The sequence below is a fragment of the Monodelphis domestica genome, chromosome 8, assembly GCF_027887165.1.
Source record: "Monodelphis domestica isolate mMonDom1 chromosome 8, mMonDom1.pri, whole genome shotgun sequence".
NCBI classification, from domain to species: Eukaryota; Metazoa; Chordata; class Mammalia; order Didelphimorphia; family Didelphidae; genus Monodelphis; species Monodelphis domestica.
In genome coordinates this window covers 186,968,536-186,990,898 of record NC_077234.1, presented here as the reverse complement: position 1 = coordinate 186,990,898, position 22,363 = coordinate 186,968,536, and the positions used below count along the sequence as shown (strand labels likewise).

The window sequence follows — 22,363 nt, the reverse complement described above, 5'->3', positions numbered from 1 at the left end:
AGAGAGAGGAGAGAGAGAGAGAGAGAGAGAGAGAGAGAGAGAGAGAGAGAGAGAGAGAGAGAGGGAGAGGAAGGAACTGGTTTCTTTCTTTTGATTTCCATTTTAAAAGGGGTGGAGGAACCAGGGAGAGCACAATCCCCAATAATAAAAGGCAGAAAGCAACTTTAAAACATCCTATGTGACTTTGAAATGCTCAAAAAAAATTAAATAATTTGAAAAAGGGCAGATGAAACTTTTCTGTCCTTTTACAAGTGACCTTAGAAGAGATTTAACACAGAGGATTCGAGAATTGCAGAATTTTACATTAGAAAGAGATCAGAGTTCTTAACCTGAGTTCTTTGAACTTTTAAAAAGACATTTTTGTAAGCTGTACTTCAGTATAATTGGTTTATCTTTTTATCTTTTATATTTAATTTTCAGAGAAATGTCCAAAAGACTCCATCAGAATGTCAAAAGGGACTGACACAAAAAAGGTTAAGAAGCTAATGGGCCAGCTCCATGGCATGTCTGGCAGCTTAGTGGTTAAATGGATAGACACTGGGTCCAGAGTCAGAGAGACCTGAGTTCAAATTTGACTTCAGACACTTACTAGCTGTGGGACCTTGGGCAAGTCACTTCATCTCTGTGGCTCTCAGTTTCCTCAACTGTAAAATGGGAATAATAATGACCCCTACCTTCCACAGTTGTTCTGAAAAATGTGTAAAGCATTTAGGACAGTGCTTGACATATGGCAGATGCTTCAGTGCTTGTAAAATTTGAATCTTTCCTCTAGTCCAGTGAGATGCAAGAATTCATTCTCTAGTTTCCATCTCATTCAAGTTCTTTTAGAGTCCCCGGGGTGTTTCCCTTTGCAATTCCTTCCATTGTTGTATTATCTCATTGTTACCACGTCTTTCCTTTTACTGAGACATAACCAGCTTCCCTTATAGCTTCCACCTGTTTGCCCTGGATCCCCACTAGAGAGCTGCACAGAATAGGTCAAATTCCTGTTATCAAAACCTCTTTAAATATTTGAAAGTCCTTTTCCTATTTAGGCGGCTAATTGGATAGAATGGGAATTGCGCCTATCTTATTGACACAACGGATAGAATATTAGACTTAGAGTCAGCATAATTTCATTTCCAGCCTGGTCTTGAACATTTAATAGCCTAGCCATTTAACTTCCTGCCTCAGTTTCCTCATCTATAAAATGGGAATAATGATAGAACTTTCCACACAGAGTTATGAAGATCAAAAGAAGTAATACACAAAAGTTCTTTACAGACCTCAAAGTTCTGTATAAATGCTGGACACCGTAATATCAGCTCTTTTCTTCTACAAATGAAACGGGCCATTTCCCCAACTCTTCCTCTTATGATTTTCAGGCCCGTCACCAATGTTGCCCTTCTTATGGATTTGTGGTCCTATGCCACGCCGCTTCTTTATGCTGCGGGATGCATAAAAATGTGGCAAGCTTGCCTGGGCATAATATTCCCAATAGGGTCTGACCATTGCTGAATATAGCAAAAATGTCATTTATTTTGATGCATAGATACTTTCCTTTTTTTTAAACCCTCACCTTCCATCTTGGAGTCAGGAAGGTTGAGCAAGACGGAGGCCGGTGCCATCTCATTACTTCACTCTCTGAGACAACCCTCTGTTCTAGCAGCGAATGACCAACACATATCAGATCTGCCCAATAGCATCGTAATCCACCCGTGTATCTCTTTGCCCACAGTGGCATTGGGGAAAATATATCAAAAGTTTTACAGAAATGGTATGTCAGAAAAGGCAAATGAGGCCAGACCGGTGTTGTTCCTGGTGAACCTATGCAGTGTGTAACAATTATTTCCTCTTTTTTCAATGCTTATTATAAGCTCATTTAATAATCTATTATAGGGGACCGTTAGGTGGCTCAGCGGATTGAGAGCCAGGCTAGAGATGGGAGGTCCTGGGTTCAAATATGGCCTCAGACACTTCCCAGCTGGGTGACCCTGGGCAAGTCACTTGACCCCCATTGCCTAACCCTTACCACTCTTCTGCCTTGGAGCCAAATACACAGTATTGATTCTAAGATGAAAAATAAGGGTTTTATTTTCTAATTATAGAGTTTTTATAGAGAGCCCCATCAGATTTTTTGTGTTTTGTTTTATTTTTTTGTCTGCCTTTTTTTCTTCTTCTTCTAAAAATGGCAACAATATTTGTTCATCTCCGATCAGCACTCCTATTTTCCATGATCAGTGAAAGGGTTATGGGATAGAGGCACTGGGGGATGGGAATTGGGAGACCACTTCACTGCCATCTGTGTCGCTTTGGACACCTCATTTCATCTCACCAAGACCTCGTTTTGTTAACATGAAGGTGCTGGACCAGATAATCCCTGGGGTCTTTTCCAGCTGTACCTGTGAGTCTGGTCCAAGATTACAGAGAGTCATTCTATGATCACAATTCTAAATTCTTTTGGTACCTAAGATGCCATATTTTTCTGGCCATGAGAAATTAAATTCATTTAAGGTGACAAGGTATCCATAACAATAACATTAATTATAATAATGATGAAATATTAATGCTTTAATGTTTGCAAAGCATTTGACACATATTATCTCATTTGATCCTCACAACAACCCTTTGAAGGAGTTTCTACTATTATCCCCATTTAGCAGATGAGGGAACTGAGGCTGAGAGAAGTTAAATGACTTGCCCAGCATCATTCAACTGATGGGTGGAGAGCAGGATTCAAATCAGACCTTTTTGATAAGTCCAGCATTCTACATTCTAAGCCACCGAACCTTCTGTCTTCCAGTCTATTCTGTGCGTCAGCTGCCATTAAGATGCTCAAGTTCAAACCCAGAGCTTCTCAACGAGTCTAGCCCTCCATCTCCTTAGCCACCTCACCTCCTTCCCATCTTGTATTCCCTCCTGTGCTGTAGCTGCCTCTCAAGAGTGTTTATCCTGCCCTTTCCCGTTTGATGTTCATTCTCCCTGGTGGATAACACAGAAGTGAAATCATTGTCGAGTGATCGTGCCTTCCGGCATCAATGAACACTATAGCCTCTTCCCCAAACAATGGTTCCTACCATTTCCCTGTTCCCTGGCTTACTCCAAACAAGAACAGGGTGGCACATTGGAAAGCTCTCTGCATTCGGAATCAGAAGGTTGGATTCTGGCTGGTACAAGTTTTGACTTGGGGCAATTCATGGCCTCCTGAATCTCCTTTGTAGAATGGAGGAATTGGACGCAGAATTCTCTAAAATCTCTTCCAGGTGTGAATCCTGGGATATTTGTGCTTTGAGGATGTTTGTGCATGTGTATGTGCATACATTCTCCACTGCCATTTTTTTTTTACAGGGATAAGGTATTATTTAGTTTGTTGTTTTATGGTTTTTTTTTAAACCCTTACTTTCCATCTTAGAAGCAATGCTGTGTTTTGGTTCTAAGACAGAAGAGTGGCAAAGACTAGGCAATAGGGGTTAAGTGACTTGCCCAGGGTCACACAGCCAGGATGTGTTTGAGGCATATTTGAACCCAGGACCTCCTGTCCCTGGACCTGGCCCTCAATCCACTGAGCCCTTTAAGGGCCCTCAGTCATTTAGATTTTTTCCAAGTCTCAATTCAAGCTGAGCTTGATCATTTTGGACACCATTTTTCTGGGTTTGTATGTTTCATATTTGTTTTAGGTGCCTTTTCTGTAAAGTTGGATTTGATTTCTTTTAAAACCTAAACTTACCTGGCTTGCAGTTAAATCATTAAATCAACAAGCATTTATCTATTTATTTATTTGTCTGTTATTTATATCTTCCTGCTTAGAATCAATATTAATATCACTTCCAAAGCAGAAAAGCAGTAAGGTCTAGGCAACTGGAATTAAGTCAGGGTCCCATAGCTGGGAAGTGTTTGAGGCCAGATATGAACCCAGGACCTACCCTCTCCATGCCCAGATCTCCATCCATCAAGCCACCTAGCTTCTCTCAACAGGCATTTATTAAACTCCTACCAGGTACCAGGTACTATGCTAACCAGCTGGGGACACCAAGGTAGGCAAGCACAGTCTCCTGCTCTCAAGAGGCTCCAGTCAAATGGGAAAGGCTACATGTAGACAACTATAGGGGCAGCTAGGTAATACAGTAAATAGGGAATCAAGCCTAGGATCAGGAAGTCCTGGGTTCCAATCTGACCTAGCTATGTGACCCTGGGAAAGTCATTTAGCCCCAATTGCCCGGCTCTTATTCTCTTCTGCCTTGGAACAGATACTTAGTATTGATTCTAAGACAGAGGTAAAGGTTAAAAAAAAACAACTTTGCACAAATGAAATGATGCAGAACAAATTATAGATCATCTTCAAGGGAAGGCAGTAAGGTTAAAGTGGACACAAGGAAAGGCTTCTTGCTGGAAGCAGGACTTTAGCTAAAACTTGAAGGAAGCTGGGAAGTAAAGGGGGGAGTGAGTGAAGTGTGGAGATTTTTAGCCAAGGGGAACAAATGAAGAAATGTCCAACATTAAGAGGTGGGATGTCTTCTGTGAGGACAAGCAAGGGGGCTGGTGTTAGTGGATTCCAGAGTGGGTGTAAGAAGACTGGAAAAGTAGGAATAGGGTCCAAGTTATGAAGGGTTTATAAACTGTTAACCTGGAAAAACACAGAGCCATCAGAGCAGTTACAAAGAACATGTCTCTCATCAGGACCAGGGAGACAGTCCTTTCATGGCCACCCACAACACCGCCCTGAGCAAGCTCTGGGACTTTGGGAAAATGGCACCATGAATGGGAATTTCCCTTCAGCTGAAGAACTTGAGCTTTTGTATATAGGAAGTCTAGGAAAGAAAGGGACACTGATTGTCTATGTGGAGGCAAGGAAAGGAATAGCTGGGAGTGACCTAGGTTTAATGTAAGAAACTTGGAAGACAAAAGGGTGCCTAAGACTTAGTTCTATCTGCTAATCCTATCTAAAGTAATCAAGAGGTACTTGGGGTTTTATGGGTCACTTTAGGACAAAAGGTCAGTAAAGGGATTCCTTGAAGACAAGCTGTCAAGGACAAGGGTCAGTTTGGAGTTTAATAAAACCAGGTTGTCAAAGCCAAACAGAAGATAGGACATTTGATCCTGAAGGAAATAGGGACCCACTAGAAGAGCATTGGCGAAGAATTGGCACGTGTGCCCAGCCATCACAGAGAGAGCTGCTCCATTCCCCCTCTTCTCAGGACCCAAGGACATTTTTTTTTTTGTATGCCCCATGCATTTTGCATGTGGTAGGCTCACAGGCAGCTTGAAGTTGCAGTTTGGGCACACGAACTTGAAAACCTTCGCCAACACTGCCCTAGAATATACCAAATAAGGAAGTAATTTAAGAAGATCAATTTGACAGCTGTAGGGATAAACTTGAAGGAAGAAAAATAACCAGCAGACTTATTACTGTAGTCTAGACATGAAGGAATGAGAATTTAGACCAGGGTGGATTGGTGGTGGTATCACAGGGGACGAGGGGGCATTTATGAGATATTATAAAGGTAGAAATGACAGGATTTAATGACTAATTGGGTACTGGGGATGAGAAAGCATGGGGAGTCTAGCATTATACCTGAGTTTCAAACCTAGATAACTGGTTTATAATCACAGTTGGGCTCTTTAGAATCTTCCCCTGTTCTTCCTTATTGGGATTAGTCAAAAAGCATAAGAGTTGTAACAACCCCCCCCCCCTCCTTTTTAAGCTGTGTGTCTATTTAGAGACTTTTTATTCTAAAATCTTTAAAAATTCTCTTTGCATAAAAAAAAACTTTCTGTCTGTGCCCAAAATTCATTTGCCAATATACTTTAAACTTTTTTCTTTTTGTAAATAATTACTGATTACCCTTTCTGTTGAAGAGTAACACATATATCAAGTAGTGCAGAGTACTTAGTAGAAATGTGTGAAATATGTGTGCTGGTTCTTTGTGAGATGACATTCATCACTGGCTACTTTTCATGGGTCCACTGAGACTGATGCAAAACCAGCACAGTCCTCTCGACTAAATTTATGATTACTTCTCCTGTTTGCTCTGATAGATGAGAAATCAGGGGAGGGCATGAATAAGAGATTGGTTCTCAAAGGGGATCCTGCCTGTACTGGTAGATAAATGATTGCAAGTCCCCATCATTGTCATCATCAATCATCATCACCATCATCTCATCATTCTTGTCTTCCTTCTCCCCCTTCCTCCTTTTTCTATCTTCCTCTGCTCTTTCTCCCTCTCTTCTTCCTCCTCTTCCTCCTCCTTCCTTTTCCTCTTTCCTTCTCCTCTTCCCTCTCCTCCTCCTTCTTGTCTTCTTTTTCTTCCCATCTTAATTTTTCATTCTCAAATAAAGAGCACTAGATTAGGAATTAGAAAACTGAGAGTTTGGAGCCCAAATTGGCACTTGGTACCTGTATAACCTTGGAAAAGTTGCTTCATTTCCTATTTTCTTATCTGTAAAACAAGGAAATTGGCATTAATGATCTCTAAATCCCTTCCAGGTCTAAATCCTATGAACCAAATTGTCCCATATACTACTTTATGTGTATATTTATTTTGATTTTCCCAAATTTTTAAGTATCTTCTTTTAAAAAAAAGTTTAATTTAAGTGCCTAAGAAAGAAGTTTTACACACATATACATGCGCACACACACAGTAGGGCATAAAAACAGAATTCAGAATGAAGCCATGAATCTCCATTTCATATGGATGAATCTTCATTTCGTGTGGGAGTAGGACAGCATATTTCCCTTTCAGATAGCTATCTTTGCCATATCCCCCCTATATCTTTTCCTAGGACATTGTATAATGTTTTAGGATACAGTGAGTTGTGGCAAAGCTTGTTTGTTCATTCTATTTCCGCTTGATATTTATGTATAAATGACCAATTCACTCTTCTGAATGGCATGTCCTTGGGAAATTATAAACTAAATTTTATGGGAGAGCAATTCTAACTCAAGAGGAGTTTTCCACCTAAGGAATTACCAGACCCAGATAAATCTTTAGGAAAAAAAAAAGATTTATTATAAAGTCAAATGGCCAGGAGGCAAGATGGAGGTTGCATCTTCAAAATAACAAAATTGATTTATATGTGTTTCATAGGAGGGCTGACTCCATGACATGTGGCAGAAGACTGGAGGGGCGGGGAGGGTTCTGAGGTGACTTGTGACTTAAGAGGGCAGGAGGCTGAGAAGAAGGGAGCCAGAGGTTGGGTGCTATCTGTCAATGAGATATGCAGATCCCAAGAGTATGAAACATGCATGCCATCTTTTATCTGTGGTTATCAGGAACTGTTTGCTCCTGGTCACATCATATTCCTGAGTTCATTACGTGCTCTTTCTGGTGACCTGGCATCTACAGGGGACCCTGTATCCCCACTCCATACTGATTGTGAATTTCTGACTCTATAATGCTTAATGAAAAAAATGGATAACTGAATGAATGAATGAATGAATGAATGAAAAAATATTAAATTCCAATGTGTAAAGTCTGGGATGTTGCCTAGCTATATGTAATTTTAGAAACAACCCTGTGATCTGTGTATTTTCCTGCTCTCTCATTCTAGGTCCCTGAACTTTGATATTTTTCTTCCCCTGTTTAACCTAACTTTCCTTTCTCTCCTCTTTTTGCATTTTCTTTTTTTTTCCCCATAGTAACAACTCTTTAATTGATTTTCTAGGACTTCTAGGACTCCACATATATGAATCATAGATGTAGCTAATAATATGGCATCAAGACAAAGAATCAATCATGACACTCTTTTTGAATTTTCTACAGAGGCTTGTGGCAGTAAATCTGTCTACGATGGACCCGAGCAGGAAGAGTATTCAACATTCATCATTGACGACCCTCAGGAAACTTATAAAACACTAAAGCAAATCATAGCAGGTGTTGGTGCTTTAGAACAGGAGCACGCCCAATACAAAAGGGATAAATTCAAGAAGACAAAATATGGGAGCCAGTAAGTAGAGGATGACAGCCCATTCTCTCTACCACCATGAATTCAATGGATTTGCTTTGGGTGATATAATTTGGACAAAAAAGGGGAAATTCTGGAAGATGGGTATATTTCAGAACTAATAGGAATCCTTCATATGAATCTGGACTCAGTTTAGGTTTGTTCCCAAACTCCTTTTTTTTTATCTGCCCTTCTCAATGACTTCCATTCTCTGATGAGAATGGGAAAGACCCAGCGGATAAGGGAACCAGTCATGCCAAGACATTAGCGATGGAGTCTCAGGAAAAGAGAATATCAGTATTAATTTGAATGAGGGAAAACACATAAAAGAGACTACTTTTGGAAGGCACAAGATTTAATGACGTAGAGAGAACAATGACTATTGTTATATTAGTTATATTATATTATTATATATTAGTAATAAATTATTAACATAATATATTAATATTATATTAATATTGTTAATATTAGTGTGCACGACAGAATTTCATTTTCACTTGTAAGAGAGAACTCCCAGTCTACAAACTCCCTCCAGGGATGCAGCCTGGCGCCGCATCTGTAGCGTATCTCTGAGCAGTTAAGTGACTACAGAGAGGACTTGCACCTGCATCTTCCCAATTCATCTATTTAATGATTGTTTTCTTGAGCCTGGTTTATGGTTTATCCTAGGGGAAAATCAATATACTATAGTGGACAGAAGCTGGGTTTGGAGTCTGAGAAGAACTTGCTTCTGCTATAGAGTTGCAATTGACCAAGCAACAGTCACAATGCCTCCACACCCCTGGGAAAACCCTCTAAGAGCACACAAACGGTGCCAAGGAAATCCCCCAGGCAGACAAAGTCTCTCCCTGCCCCCGCAAAGCCGGAACCTTCTGGACTGAAGCTTACTTTATGTCGTTGGTGGTGGTTTTGCTCTTCTTTGCTCTTGTGGCTTTTGAGCCTTAACTCTGGGTTCTGCTCTGTGGATATTCATGGAGGATGCTCATTCTGTGAATTTCTGTGGTGTTCCTCAAGAAGAGAACATCACTAATTCAGAGACCACCAGGGGGCCATTTCATGGGAAGGAATATTCCTAAATTCTCAATCTATTCCTTTCTCTTAGCCGCAGGACCAGCATAAAAAATGAACAAGGAATTTTGCATTATAATCAGAGCATCATCAGTGTAGAATTGAAGGAGACCTTAGAAGTCATCTAGTTCAACTCCTTCAGTTTATAGATAAAGAACTGAAAAACAAAATGATTCCGTTGCTTAGGTTCTCAAAGGGAGTAAGGGGGCAGAGTTCTCATTTGAATCTGGGCCCTTTCTAGACTCCCATTTAATACAGGGGTTGTTCCTCTGTAAAATCCTATAAAAACCTTCTGTATTAAGATGAATTCTAAGACTGAAGAGCAGCAAGAACTAGGCAAGGGGGGTTAAGCGGCTTGTCCAGGGTCACACAGCTAGGAAGTGTCTAAAGTCAGATTTGAACCCAGGACCTCCCATCTCTGGGCCTGACTCTCAATCTACTGAGACACCCAGCTGCCCCCTACCAAGTGATATTAATTTTGTTCTATGGATGTTTGAAGACAGTGAGTTCTAACCACGTAATAGTAAAAAAAAAAAAAAGCCTTATTTTGGGGGGCCTATTTTTGTACAAAGCAGTGTTATTCCAGGTCACCCCATCTTGGACTTGATTTTTTGACCCCAAACCCCATACTATAAATTTCTCCTTGGAGAGATCTACTAAACTCAAGTGCTAACTCCCTCACTTTGCAGATGAGGAAACCTAGAGAGCTCAATGCGTCCACCTTAACTCCAGAAAGTATCACTGAGCATCCCCGGATACAAGTTGTTTCCCACCCGAGAGCCCAGAAAGACTTAACCTCTTCTCTCCGTGTCTATTACAGAGAACATCCCATCGGAGACAAGAGCTTCCAGAGTTACATCCGACAGCAATCCGAGATTTCTGCGCATTCCATTTAGACTTGGAAGGATGGCCCAGGATGGAGCAGTAGGATTGGAGGAGGGAAGCTGAGATCTTGGAAGAAGAAAATAAACAAGTCCACAAAGACGAAGCAAGCAAGGAAAGGGATCCGCATGTCCGAAAATGTGTAGATAACCAGCCGAGCTTACGGAACTTTTTTGAGACTTACTGTTCTTCCCTCTCTCTGAGAACGGTTAGAATAGCGGCTACGCACTTTATTCACCTGGTATTGGCCAGGCGACCGAACTCTGCCTCCCTGGCATGTTTGTGGTCATTGTTTGAATTTGCCTCAGTCCCTTGGGAATCTAGAGATCAGTTCAATGATCGAGACTGCGTGGGCTTCGCCTTGACAAAGCTCCTTCAGTCCACCGCCTTTGGGAAGCCAAGCCTGCTGCTGTGGACTTCGTTGAGAGGCAGCAGTATTTTTAGAGCTGTGTATTTTTTTTGTTTCACGTGCAGTTTTGCTGTTCCCCGTGACTGTACAGTATTCCACCCACCTGTGTAGTCCCTTAGGAAATGCTTTGTAACACTCCGCTTTTAACACGTTCAGTGAAGTTAAGAAGATCCTTTCTTCTCTTCTTCCTTCTTCTTTCTTCTTTCTTCCTTCTTCCTTCTTCTTCTTTCTTCCTTCTTCTTTCTTCCTTCTTCCTTCTTCCTTCCTTCCTTCCTTCCTTCCTTCCTTCCTTTCTTCCTTTCTTTCTTCCTTCCTTCCTTCCTTCCTTCCTTCCTTCCTTTCTTCCTTTCTTTCTTTCTTTCTTTCTTTCTTTCTTTCTTTCTTTCTTTCTTTCTTTCTTTCTTTCTTTCTTTCTTTCTTTCTTTCTTTCTTTCTTTCTTTCTTTCTTTCTTTCTTTCTTTCTTTCTTTCTTTCTTTCTTTCTTTCTTTCTTTCTTTCTTTCTTTCTTTCTTTCTTTCTTTCTTTCTTTCTCTTTCTTTCTTTCTTTCTTTCTCTCTCTCTCTCTCTCTCTCTCTCTCTCTCTCTCTCTCTCTCTCTTTCTTTCTTTCCTTCTTTCTTTCTTTCTTCTTTTCTTCTTTCTTCTTCCTCTTCCTCTGAAGTAGCCTGTCATTGTGTAGTATGTAGGGGGCAGGCTGGAGAAAAGGGTCTCTCGTGGGTTGTTTTTAAGCTGAATAATCAGTTTTGTGGCTGTAACATGCAAACTTTCATAGAAATCCAGATCCGAGGGTACTCTTGATATTTTTGAGATACAGAGTTTCTTCTGCAGATACCTAGCAAAGCCCACAGCTTTTTTGCCCAAGTCGGTTCAGAGCCAACTTCAAAAATTCCAGCAAGTGTCCTGGAGGTGGGAAGTGATAGGGAATCCTAGTATCCTCGCCAAGTCCTTTACAGTGTCTGCCTTGGCAGTGACGGGCATCACTGCAAGACTGGCTGCTCCTGAACGGGCCACACTGTAGAAGATGGGAAGCATCTGCTGGTAGCTTCTGGTTTAAAGGGTCTGCCTTGCTTCCAGCAGAACAATGTGCTCACACGGGACTGGCACGAGATCCAAACTGAGAGCTACAGCGTTAGTTTTCCCCCCAATATTTAAAACCAGGATCCATACTGTTGGCACCATTTTGGGGACTTGGGAGGAATTTTAAAAAAAGATATATACATTTTCAAGCAGTTTTTATTAATGTTTTTAAAGACAGTTTTTTAAACAAACTCTTTGCTAAAAAAAAAAAAAGATGTAACAGTGTTCCAGCATCAGAACCTATTCAGTAGTCCATGGAGAGGAGCAGTGTGGCAGTTTTATTTTTTTTAATACACTTATGATTTCCTCCTGGAGAGGAACTTCCTCTACCAATGTAGACAACACCTTCTTTCCAAATTGTAGTCTTAGAGAGCTTCCTGAGTCAAAACAGGGCAAAGTGACCTTAGAATCAGGGTCAGACAGCCAACATGCATGAGAAACAAGACTTGAACCCAAGTCTCCCAGAGTCCGAGGCCAGCTCTCCATCCACTATGAGTACGGCAGTAAAGAGGGATAAATAAACTATGTATCTCACTAATACCAATAAAGGTTGTTTGGAAGGGGGGAAAAATCCAATTATTGAACAATACTTGGACACTGGAGTGCCAAAACTTTGTTCTGCCAGTTCCTACCGAAGGTCTTTTGCCCTCGCCGCCCTAAGTCCTCTTCAAAGACTCCTCAGAGCCTTCGCCACGGTTTCTTGGGCAGCTCTCGCCGGGCAGGGGGGTAGATGGGCCAAGTCGGACCAGAAACAAAACAAACCCACGCGAATGAAAACCTCTTCCTCTTCCTATCAAGCCCATTTGCTAGAGCATTTAAAAGCCGGCGCCCTCCATGGGTTGGCAACGTGCTGATGTGGCTGGCTGGTTTTTGCAAGGCTCTGTTTTCATAGTACGGTGATGTTCACGTCATAATTTCTCTCTGTTCTTGTTTGGAAATAGCGTAGCTCAGACTCTTAACTTAGGTGGGGGAAATGGTTACTTTTTTGTCATCACAGAAATAGTGGAGGGTGGGTAGTAAAATGTTGCAGAAAATCAAATTTGGGGCACACAGCAATTAGGCAGCCACTGAACTGCAATTTTTAACATGGGTTTATAACTTAATATTCTGTTTATAAAATACTAATGATCTGCGATGTATTTTACTTGCCAATTAAAACAAAGGTTTTATTCTTTCTGAAAATGGGCTTCAGGTTTTCACTAGAATGGCCCTGATGATTTCCTTTGCAATGGTGTTTCTGGTTGTGAGGAAAGAGGAGCAGCTGTTGTCAGATTTCATCCAAGCAGTAGAAAATGGACTTGGATGTTGGTCTCGGGTGGAACTCCAACGGGTGATCCGTAAGCCCAGGTGGTGACATGGAGTCGAGGAACCTAGGATAGAAATCGTGACCCAGTAGGACTTCGTGTGGCCGTGTGTTAGTCCCCTTGAAAGAGAAGAAAGCCAGGGGCCGTGAAAAGCAGGAGCACCAGAGCAGGGGCAGTGTAAGCTTCAGATGACTCCCAAGGAGGGAACGGCAAGATAAGAGCGCGGCTGGCACCGTAAGATGCTGCCACCGCGCCTCCCGTGTTGCTCTCCGGAGCCAGCCATACTCTGGGACATTTTCTTTTATTTATGTATAAATAGATTTTCACATGGCACGTGCCTATTCCTAGTAAAAGTCAATGTTCACTTATCTACTTCACACGATTTCCTGGAAATCACTGGCTTCTTTTAAGCCCCCGCCTTCCATCCTACAATCAAGGCAGAACACAAAGGGAACAAGGAGGATGGAGGGAGAGAGGGTGGAGAGATTGTTCTTGCCCTCCTTCCTTTTGGGGGGAAGATAGCCAAGTCCTTTCTCCTTGACAGAGGGAGTTTGTCTCCTCGGAGAATGGTTCTGGGAGATGGAGGACAAGACTAGAAGGGGAAGCCCTAGTAAGATGACACACTGCCCCCCTTGAGATCCAATCTCTTCTGCCTCTGGTTTCCTCCGGGACACCAACTGCCAGTTCCCTTCAGGATCCTGGGGCTACACCACTACCAAGGAGAGATGTCTATTCCTTGGGTTTGGCAGTTGTGGATCACTGGAATCCAGAGCTTAACCCCCTCCTTTTAGGGAGAGGTATGACCTCCCCAAATCTTTAGCCCCCTTTATTATTGCTAGAAACTGACCCAGACCTAAATCTAGAGTAACAGATGATTTATTTGGGTTCAAACAGGGAAGGGGAATCAAGTGGGTAAAAGGGTGAACAGGAAGCCCTACTACTTGTCCCCTCTGGCAAATTGGCCCTCCAAAGTTTAGGGGTTCAAGGCTTTCCCAGCCTTGATCCCTCTTCTTGTCCACTGTCAGATGACCCCTACTCCTAAGCTAACTAGCTTGAACACAGGAGTCCAGGAACAAGACAAAGGGAGGGAGAGAGATAGAGAGGGAGATCCTTGAAAAAGGATCTTTGGATGGCTTTCTTCAAATGCCCACAATATCCACTGGTGGCTTTGATTGCTGTTATTAAGAGTTCAGTGAGAGGTATCCAGGAGGTCAAAAACAGGTAGTTCATCTCCAGAGAGAGACAGCTTCTTCCCACAGGCTCCCAGCTGGAAGAAGTGTGAAGTGAGGTGGTTTGTTGTGCTTCTCAGCTTCGCATTCTCTTCTGGAACCTTTAGTTTTTTCTTCTTGCTCCTCCCTCACTCTCTCTGCAGCTATCTCTGTCAGAGACTACCCTCTGCTCAAAGTGGACTATCTCTTTTCCTATCTTACAGTGGTCAGGGCTAGACAATGAGGGTCAAGTGACTTGCCCAGGGTCACCCACCTAGGAAGTCTCTGAAACCAGATTATGAGCCCAGATGCTCCCATCTCCAGGTCTTGTTCTCTATTCACTGAGCCACCTAACTGAGCTCCTTCCTCACTACCATTTCTTTATATTTGCTTTTTCCCTACACCCTTTCTCATCATTTTATGAAGTAATGACTGTCTAGAGTCTTCTAGGAAAATCCTCCTCCAGGAGATTTTCCAGATCAGTTTCTACTTAAATCCAGAGTTGCATTTTTATTCTGTATTTCTTCACAGGACAAGATCATCTGCTTTCTGGCTGAGGAAGTTTCTAGACCCCTCTGGTCTTTAAACAGAGGTTGCTTTACTTGGTTAAACTTAATTAAAAACAGCAAGAGTCCTTGTTGATTTCTTTTATCTTTCCTGGAGTGGGGTAGGTCAATAGCCTATTTAGTGAGACCAAATTGTAATTGCCTCAATTGGGTATCATCTCTTCTTCCCACCTTTATTCTTATTTCCAGAATAAGAAATTATTTTGCTATTCAATAAAATGGTAGGATTGTACACAGAGCGCTTATTTGGAGATGACTTTCATATTGGTAAACAGTCATTTCCTTTCTATTGAAATAGAATTATTTTCATTAAGATGGCAGGATGAAAGGTCACCAAGAAGGCTAGCTCTCCCACATGCACTCTAATAAAGATATAAAAATAGTACCGGGCCAGACAATGACCAGGAAATACAAAGAGAAACTAGTGTAAGCGCCTTCCCCCAACCCAAGACTTAAGAGATAGCCAGAAGCCTGTGGGACACCTCTACTGAGGACGCCAGTGTGGTCACAGATCAACCCCAAGGCTGCCAGTGCTCAGACCAGACAGTCTAAGGACACGAAACCTACAGTTCTCCATAGTAAAGTCACAGGAAGCCCGGAATGAGTGGCCAGGGAAGCCCCAGGCATCCTCAAAACCTACAATGCCCTCCTTGTAGTGAACTAAGGGAGCTGTCAATCCACAGGAATGGGAGCCAATGATGGGCTGTGTAGTCCTGACGCCCACAATAATCACACATGAGATGCTCCAGAGGGTCCTGAAGACCGTAGTGCTCTGAACTTAGATTGCTGAGCCGAGGGGCCCTAGAACTTGCCAGTACTCTGAGCCCAGACACTCCAGGGGAAGTGAAAATCAGTGGCAAGACCCCATTGACTAGAAGTCAGGATCAAGTAGAACCTAACCATCCTACCCAACAGCATGACAGGAGAATGGATCCTCACCTAAAGCAACAAAGTCTTAAATCAAGAACTAGGACTTAAAATATGATAAAATAGGGGGGTGGAACTATGAAGAAATAGTTCAGATCAAGAAATACCTTCTGTAGACAGAAGTAGCTCTACAATCACTACAAATTGAGCCGGGGTGGGGGCAGAGGGGACCGGCTTGGCCACAAGTGTGGAAGTACCTGAAAAAAATGAAGAAAGATTTTTTAAAAGTGAAATTGCAGGTAAAATAATCACTGAAGGAATCAGAATGAAAATGAATAGATTCAAAGATGGAAATGTTACCCCAAGTAACAGACTCCCAGAAGATTAGAATGGAACAAAAAAACTGAATTGACTCAACAGGAAAAGAAATATTAGGAAAAACTCTGATTAAAAAATAGGGGGAAATAGGGTATCTTGTGTCATAAGCAGCCATACTTGAAAATAGGTTTGGAGCAAACCCTGGGATTCCATGTTTCAGAAATCCATGAATAAAAGCTGTCCAGATCTATTAGAAGCAGAGTACAAAGTTCTAATAGAAAGAAGCTATGGCTCAGCTCCGGAGAGAAACCACAAAAGGAAAACTCTCATTAATGTCATAGACAAAATCCCGAGCCATCATATAAAAAAGGAGCTAAAAACAGTTTATGCAACGAGAGACTCCAGCAAGGATCACATGAGACTTGAGAGCTGCTTGGGAGCTCCAGATAGGAGAAAATCTTACTATATTCCAAAAAGCAGAAGATAAGAACTTCTAAATGTGATTGTGATCAGGAATTCATCCTAAAGCCTAATGTGCTAGGGAGAAAAATGCACCTTTAAAGAACAAAGGAGTTTCACAAATTAATGATGAAAAGGCCAGAGCTCAAAGAAAACTTTGAAATTCAAACACAAGAACCAAGAGAAACTTGGGTGATTATCTTTGGACATTTTGAAGGTGTTATCTGATGATGAGGGCAGCTTGGTAGCATAATGAATAGAGATTGTGCTTGGAATCAGGAAGACTCATCTTCATGAGTTTGAATTCAGCGTCAGATTCTTACTAGCTGTGTGACCCTGGGCAAGTTAGTTATTATTATTTTTTTTTTTTGCCTCAGTTCCTTATCTGTAAAGTGAGCTGGAGAAAGAATAGATTGGTCCTAAAACTCTTAAAAATGCCATTACCCAATTTCAACCGCTAATTGGGGGGCTTTGGATTCTAGTCCCAAAGGTACATTCAAGTTAGCCAAAGTAAAGACAATCAGTAGAATGTGTCAATGAGACCTCCATTCATGTTGTCATTTATTCCTTTGTTTCAAAGAGGACCAATGACATCACAGGGTGATGTCTTGACTTGCACAAGAGTTGGCTTTAAGTGAGCCAGAGTTGCCTCACAAAGTCAACCTCACTCTTCTGGAGTCAATGAAGTCCAATGACAGGACCAAAGTTAAGATGATTGGTGATGGCGCAGCATGCAGTGGATGACCTTCACATCTCCAATGGATTACCAACCTCTAAGCACTCCACAGCACCTGCTTAGCCACCTTCCTGGCCATTGGAACAAACTGTTTTCATCTACCTATTCTACTGGGGGAAGTCTTCTTCACATGCTTAGGGTGGACATTCCCCTAATGACACATCCCAAGTGCTTCATTGGATTGGTGCCCATGAGTGATCTAGAAGGCTCTTAGCACGTCTCTGGTCCCCTACACAGATTTATGGGATGACACAAAAATCACACAAGAAGAGAGTGGCTCAGTGGATAGAGAGCCAGGTCCAGAGATGAGAGGTACTGGATTCAAATGTGCTCACACACTTCCTAGCTGTGTGACCCTCAGCAAGTTATTACCTAGACCTCGCCCATTTTGGCCTTGGAACCACTATACACTATTGATTCTAAAATGGAAGGCAAAGTGGTTGTTTTTTTAGTCACACAAGATGAGAAGACATGAATGGGTAGTAAATTGTTCCTTTTGAAGAGAGTAGTTGCATTGAGGAAAGCATTTATTGAAGTGTGGAAGTATAATTATTATAGTGGAAAGGTAACTATAGGTAAACTTTCTAGATAATCAAAATTATCATGAAAACCATCAATTAACAAGCCTTTATTAAATGCTTATTATATATATGCCAAGGGCTTCGGTATGCCCTGGTGATACCAAACCAAAAAATAGATGTCTCTGCCTTTAGTGTAACAGCCTGTGTTACCATGGAAATGAAAGATGCTCAGGTAGACGATGTATTCCAGTTCCGCCAGCCCATGGCTGCCCCTGCTGCGACCACAAACAGAGCAGACATGCAGCCTCACTCCCGACCTCCCAAGACTTTGAGATCACAGGGTTAGCTATGTAAGGAAACCCAGAAGAGGTCAGGGCTGCCAGGCAGCCAGTTACACGCTCTCCTCATTGCAATTCTCTGGCCCTTGGGCAAGGCTGTTGGGGCAGTGAGGCAGAGAAAAAATCCTGCCCTTCCCCTCCTTTCACTGGAGTCACTTTCCTGCCTGGAGAACCACGTCTAAGAGTGCAACCAGAAGCTATCTCCTCTTTTCAAAGGTCAAAAGCTCTTCCCAATCAGTAGCCAATGAGGGGGCATCTTAGCATTTAGATTGCAAACTTTTCATGCAGAAATCAGCCCAGAGCTACCATGAAAATTGACTGGAATAGGCAGGAAAGACTGAGGGTTAGCTCATTAACTAAGTGTAAATGTAACATATACAGCGTGAGGGAGGCACCCACAAGGAGGGAGCTTAGAGAAGCCTTCAAGAAGGAGATAGCCCTTGAGCTGATGAAGATAAGGATACTAAAAGATCATAGCTCAAGGTCTAGAAGGAACCTTGACTTGCCCAAGTTATGTAGGAATTAAATTTAAGGGACAGCTCAGTGAATAGAGAGCCTGATCCAGAGATGGGAGGTCCTGGGTTCAAATCTGGCCTCAAACACTTCCTAGCTGTGTGACCTTGGGCAAGTCACCGAACTCCTATTGCCTAGCCTTTGCTCTTCTGCCTTGGAACCAATACACAGTATTGATTCTAAGATGGAAGCTAAGGGTTCTAACAACAACAACAAAGAATTTCAAGTTAAGTGGTCTCAAACCTGGCAGTGAGTTAGGGGGTTCTCTACCATAAGCATGCAAAGACTTTCCCCAAGGGATGGGACAGAGGAAGACAATTTGTACCAATGAGCATGAAGGTGGTGGATACAGGTGCCATGGAGCACTTAGAGCTTGGTTAGACTTCAGAGAAGCCAAGGTCCTCCACTACATCCCAAGGCATCACCAACCACCTTGACTTTTGTCTTGCCACCCAGCTTTTATGACTTTGGAAGAAAGAGTGAGAGCAATGACTTTGTGCAACTCTGCCTCACTTAGCCTAATTTATATGTGAGTCAAAAGACATCACCCAGTGATGTCATTTTGTTCTTCTTTGAGTGTGAAAGACAACCACCACCTTCCAAACATTAAGCTGCCAGACCGGGATTTGAACTCAGGATTTCTGACTCCAAAGCTTTGGCTCTTCCCACTGGATCACACTGTCAATTATCAACCACTCTGAAAAGTACAGAGGAGGAATGGGAGACGGCAGGAACATGGATAAATGTTCAAACCACTTCATCTCTTGGACAATCCAGTGTTGGCTATATTGTGGTTTAAGGCCACAGCAACTTTTGACTTCAGTTCCTGTTTGAAGTGATGTCATAGGGGGCACATGGCAACAAGAAGACCCCCGTGTCCTCACAGTAGTCCTCCCAAGATCTACTTCCCTAGGGAGGGGACCCAGAGAAAAGGTTTTCAAACCATGCTTCCAGTCTGAGGTTTATTTTTTTTTTCAGAATCAACATCCCTCTTTTGACTTTTTCTTTCCCATGATTTGAAAGAGAGGAAAAAGAGAAACAAATCATGGAGAAGGAGGCAGTATATAGGCGACACCGGCTTGTCCCAGGATCTCCTCCTTCTGTCACGGCCCCTGGGCTTTACAAAGCGGTCACTGAAGCATCTGAACTGCAGAGGAGAAAGAGTATTGGGGGATTTCCCCCCAAGGGAGACTCTGGGGCCCCCATCGAGAAACTGCTGCAGGAGTTTGGTGAGAGGGGCCCCTGGGACCTGACACTTACCTGGACACAAGAGCTTGGGGCCCTGATGCTCTGGGGATAAATGTTGCAGAGAAAGCCAGGCAGCTACTGTGTTTGAGATCCTGAGTGGCACAGATGCTAGTGAGGGTGGGAGGGGGCTAGAGAAAGAAAATGTGCAAATGGACAAATAGACACTTGGTGGGGGGGAGAAGAAGGAAGGTCAAAATCTCAGATTTACAGATGAAAGTTACCTTCGAGGCCATCGAGTCCTCCATGAAGTGGGAAACTAGTAATAAGGAATTAAATTTAGCCCAACTTCAACTAATTTAAGTGACTTGCCCAAGGTCACATCAGCATTAAAATCCACTTTTGGATGTATCACACTGCTGCGAGCTATTCTAGAAGAGCTAAAGCTAAAAAATAATAGTATTTAGTAAGGATGTTGGGCCGTCCCCAGAGACCCAAAGGTGTTTCTGACTTATAAGCAACAAAACCAGGGCTTATACCACCAGAGGTGGAACCACCTCCACCTCTGCTTCACAAGATACGATAATTGAGCAAGTCATGATTTTTCCAGCTGGTTCTGGCTTGTATTTTAAACAAGTGGGGTTTTAGGTCTTCAGGTGGATAGATTTGGAGTTTCAATATTCTTCTAGCACCTGGAAATATTGTGTATGTGAAGTAGTATTTATATATGCAAAGTCCATACATGCGTGTTTATACACGTACACATTCACATACATGAATGGAATTTATAGATCACATAAAATATAAAGTTATTTATATAGAATGTATATTATAATATAGAATGTAAAGTTATTGAAGAAATAGATAACATATTATTATTATATTACTTATATAATGTCTATGCATATTCATCTCAACTCCATTTGGAATATGTGTGCCTGGACACGCGTGCATACATGGCACACCCTGTATCTGGGATGTCAGTGAATCCCGAGACCTTCTCTTCCCCATCCACCGCTGCATTTCAGAGCCCTTTCCCCAAAGCTGAGTGTCTATAACCTTGCAGAGAAAGAGGTGTCCAGATTCCTACGTGAGTGATTTTGGGGCCGACGTGCATTAGGTGGTATCGCTAGTTAGACCCAGAATCCCTTCCTTTGTCTCCCCAGAGACCCTCCTTCGCCCTGGGAGCCTGAATCGCTTAGACAGTTCCATAAGTGATCTTTAATAAGGGAGTAGAAATCAAATGGTGGCCAATGGGAGCTGTTGTCCATTTGCTTGGACCTTGCAAAGTGAGGACAAAATTGAGTGAAGGGGATTTAACTTTTAAATTTACATTTGAAAATCTAAGAGAAAAATTCCATAAACTGTACTGCATAAAAAAGAAGTGCATGTGAATTAGGAGATATTAAATTAAAAGAATAGTTTTTATTAGTGTGTTCATTTTAATTGTTGTTGTTGTTCAGTTGTTGCAGTTATATCTGACTTTTTGTGACCACCTTCAGGGTTTTTTTGACAAAGGTACAGGAATGGGTTTGCCTTTTCTTTCTCTGACTCATTTTACAGAAGGGGAAACTGAGGGAAATAGGGTTAAGTGACTTGCCCAGAGTCATGCTGCTAGTAAGTGTCTTAAGACTGGATTTGAACTCAGGAAGATGAGTCTTCCTGATTCCAAGCCCAGTGCTTTATCCACTATGCCAACTAGCTCATAGATTTAGAGCTCTGAAGGATCTCAGAAGGAATTTAGTCTAACTTCTTTATTTTATAGGAAAGAAAGTTCAGACCTAGAGTGGTAAAGAGACTTGCCTATGATCACACAGATAACAGAGGCAGTATTTGAACCCAGGTTCTGTGAATCTAGAACCCTTTCCACTATCCAGCACCCTTTCCACTATCCCACATTCTTCTTTGTTATTGATTCATTTTATTTGTATCCAATGCTTCGTGACCCCATTTAGGGTTTTCTTGGCAAAGAAAAAACGATTTGCCATTTTCTCCTCCAGTTCTTTTTCCAGATGGGGAAAGGTAGGCAAATTGGGTTAAATGACAAGCCCCAGGGTCCCAAAGCTAGTGTGTGAGGCCAGATTTGAATTCAAGATGAGATTTCCTGATGCCAAGTGCAGGGCTCTATCCACTGTGCTACCTAGCTACCATCCCACATTCTTAGAGTAAGTTAAGTGGTACCATAGATGGAGCCCTGGGCTTGGCATCAGGAAGATCTAAATTCAAATCTAGTCTCAGACACTCACTGATAGTGGCAAATCACTTAACATCTGTCTACCTCAGTTTCCTTATCTCTAAAATGGGGATATTCAAAGCACCTTCCTTCCAGTGTTATTGTAAGGATTAAATGAGATAATAATTGTAAAGCCTTTCCCACAGTGCCTGTCCATGGTATGCACTTAATAAATCATCATTTCCTTCCTTCCTTGTTATATAGTTAGACTTCCCACCACAATCATGGTTTCTCCAGTTTTTTCAGGAGGCTTTTTGAAAATTCTACAAACAGGAAATTAGCCTCAATTCACTATAACTTTTAAAAATACATCCCACAAAGGTCACTTTGTGCTCCACAGAATCAATATTCTGGCTGTCTCCAAAGGCAAAAGATTGGAAAGGTGTCCAGGAAATGTCTAATCAGAAAAGAAGGAGGGGGGGCAGCTGGGTGGCTCAGTGGATTGAGAGTCAAGCCTAGAAACGAGAGGTCCTGGGTTCAAATCTGGCCTCAGACACTTCCCAGCTGTGTGACCCTGGGCAAGTCACTTGACCCCCATTGCCCAGCCCTTACCACTCTTCTGCCTTGGAGCCAATACACAGCATTGATCCCAGGATAGAAGGTATGGGTTAAGAGAAAAAGAAAGAAAAGAAAGTGGGCTGATCACAAAATGAGATTCAGAGGGAGGGAGGGAGGGAGGGACAGGCAGCTCCAGTGCTGCCTCAGAGGGACCTGCAAACTGCTGGAACCCCCAGAAAAGAGCCTCCATTGCTTTCGGCCAG

The 22,363-nt window shown here is 42.3% G+C and overlaps 2 protein-coding genes across 6 annotated transcripts in view; both read left to right on the top strand.

Moving 5' to 3' along the window:
• Positions 1–14,500, top strand: part of RASA3 (RAS p21 protein activator 3) — a 313,259-nt gene extending 298,759 nt beyond the window's left edge. Inside the window, exons 17-18 of the mRNA XM_056808512.1 lie at positions 7,670–7,923; positions 9,809–14,500. Of these exons, the coding sequence (XP_056664490.1) occupies positions 7,670–7,923; positions 9,809–9,884 (330 nt within the window). The 3' untranslated portion in view covers positions 9,885–14,500. The remainder of the gene's footprint in view (positions 1–7,669; positions 7,924–9,808) is intronic.
• Positions 14,501–19,046: 4,546 nt separating this feature from the next.
• The window catches only part of C8H13orf46 (chromosome 8 C13orf46 homolog), a 40,145-nt gene continuing 36,828 nt past the window's right edge, over positions 19,047–22,363 (top strand). The window contains exon 1 of one of the 5 annotated variants that reach the window (XM_007501232.3): positions 19,047–19,413. In XM_007501232.3, coding sequence (XP_007501294.1) covers positions 19,230–19,413 — 184 coding nt within the window. In that variant the 5' untranslated portion in view covers positions 19,047–19,229. The remainder of the gene's footprint in view (positions 19,414–22,363) is intronic. The other 4 variants (XM_007501231.3, XM_007501235.3, XM_007501234.3 and 1 more) reach the window with 4 other exon arrangements.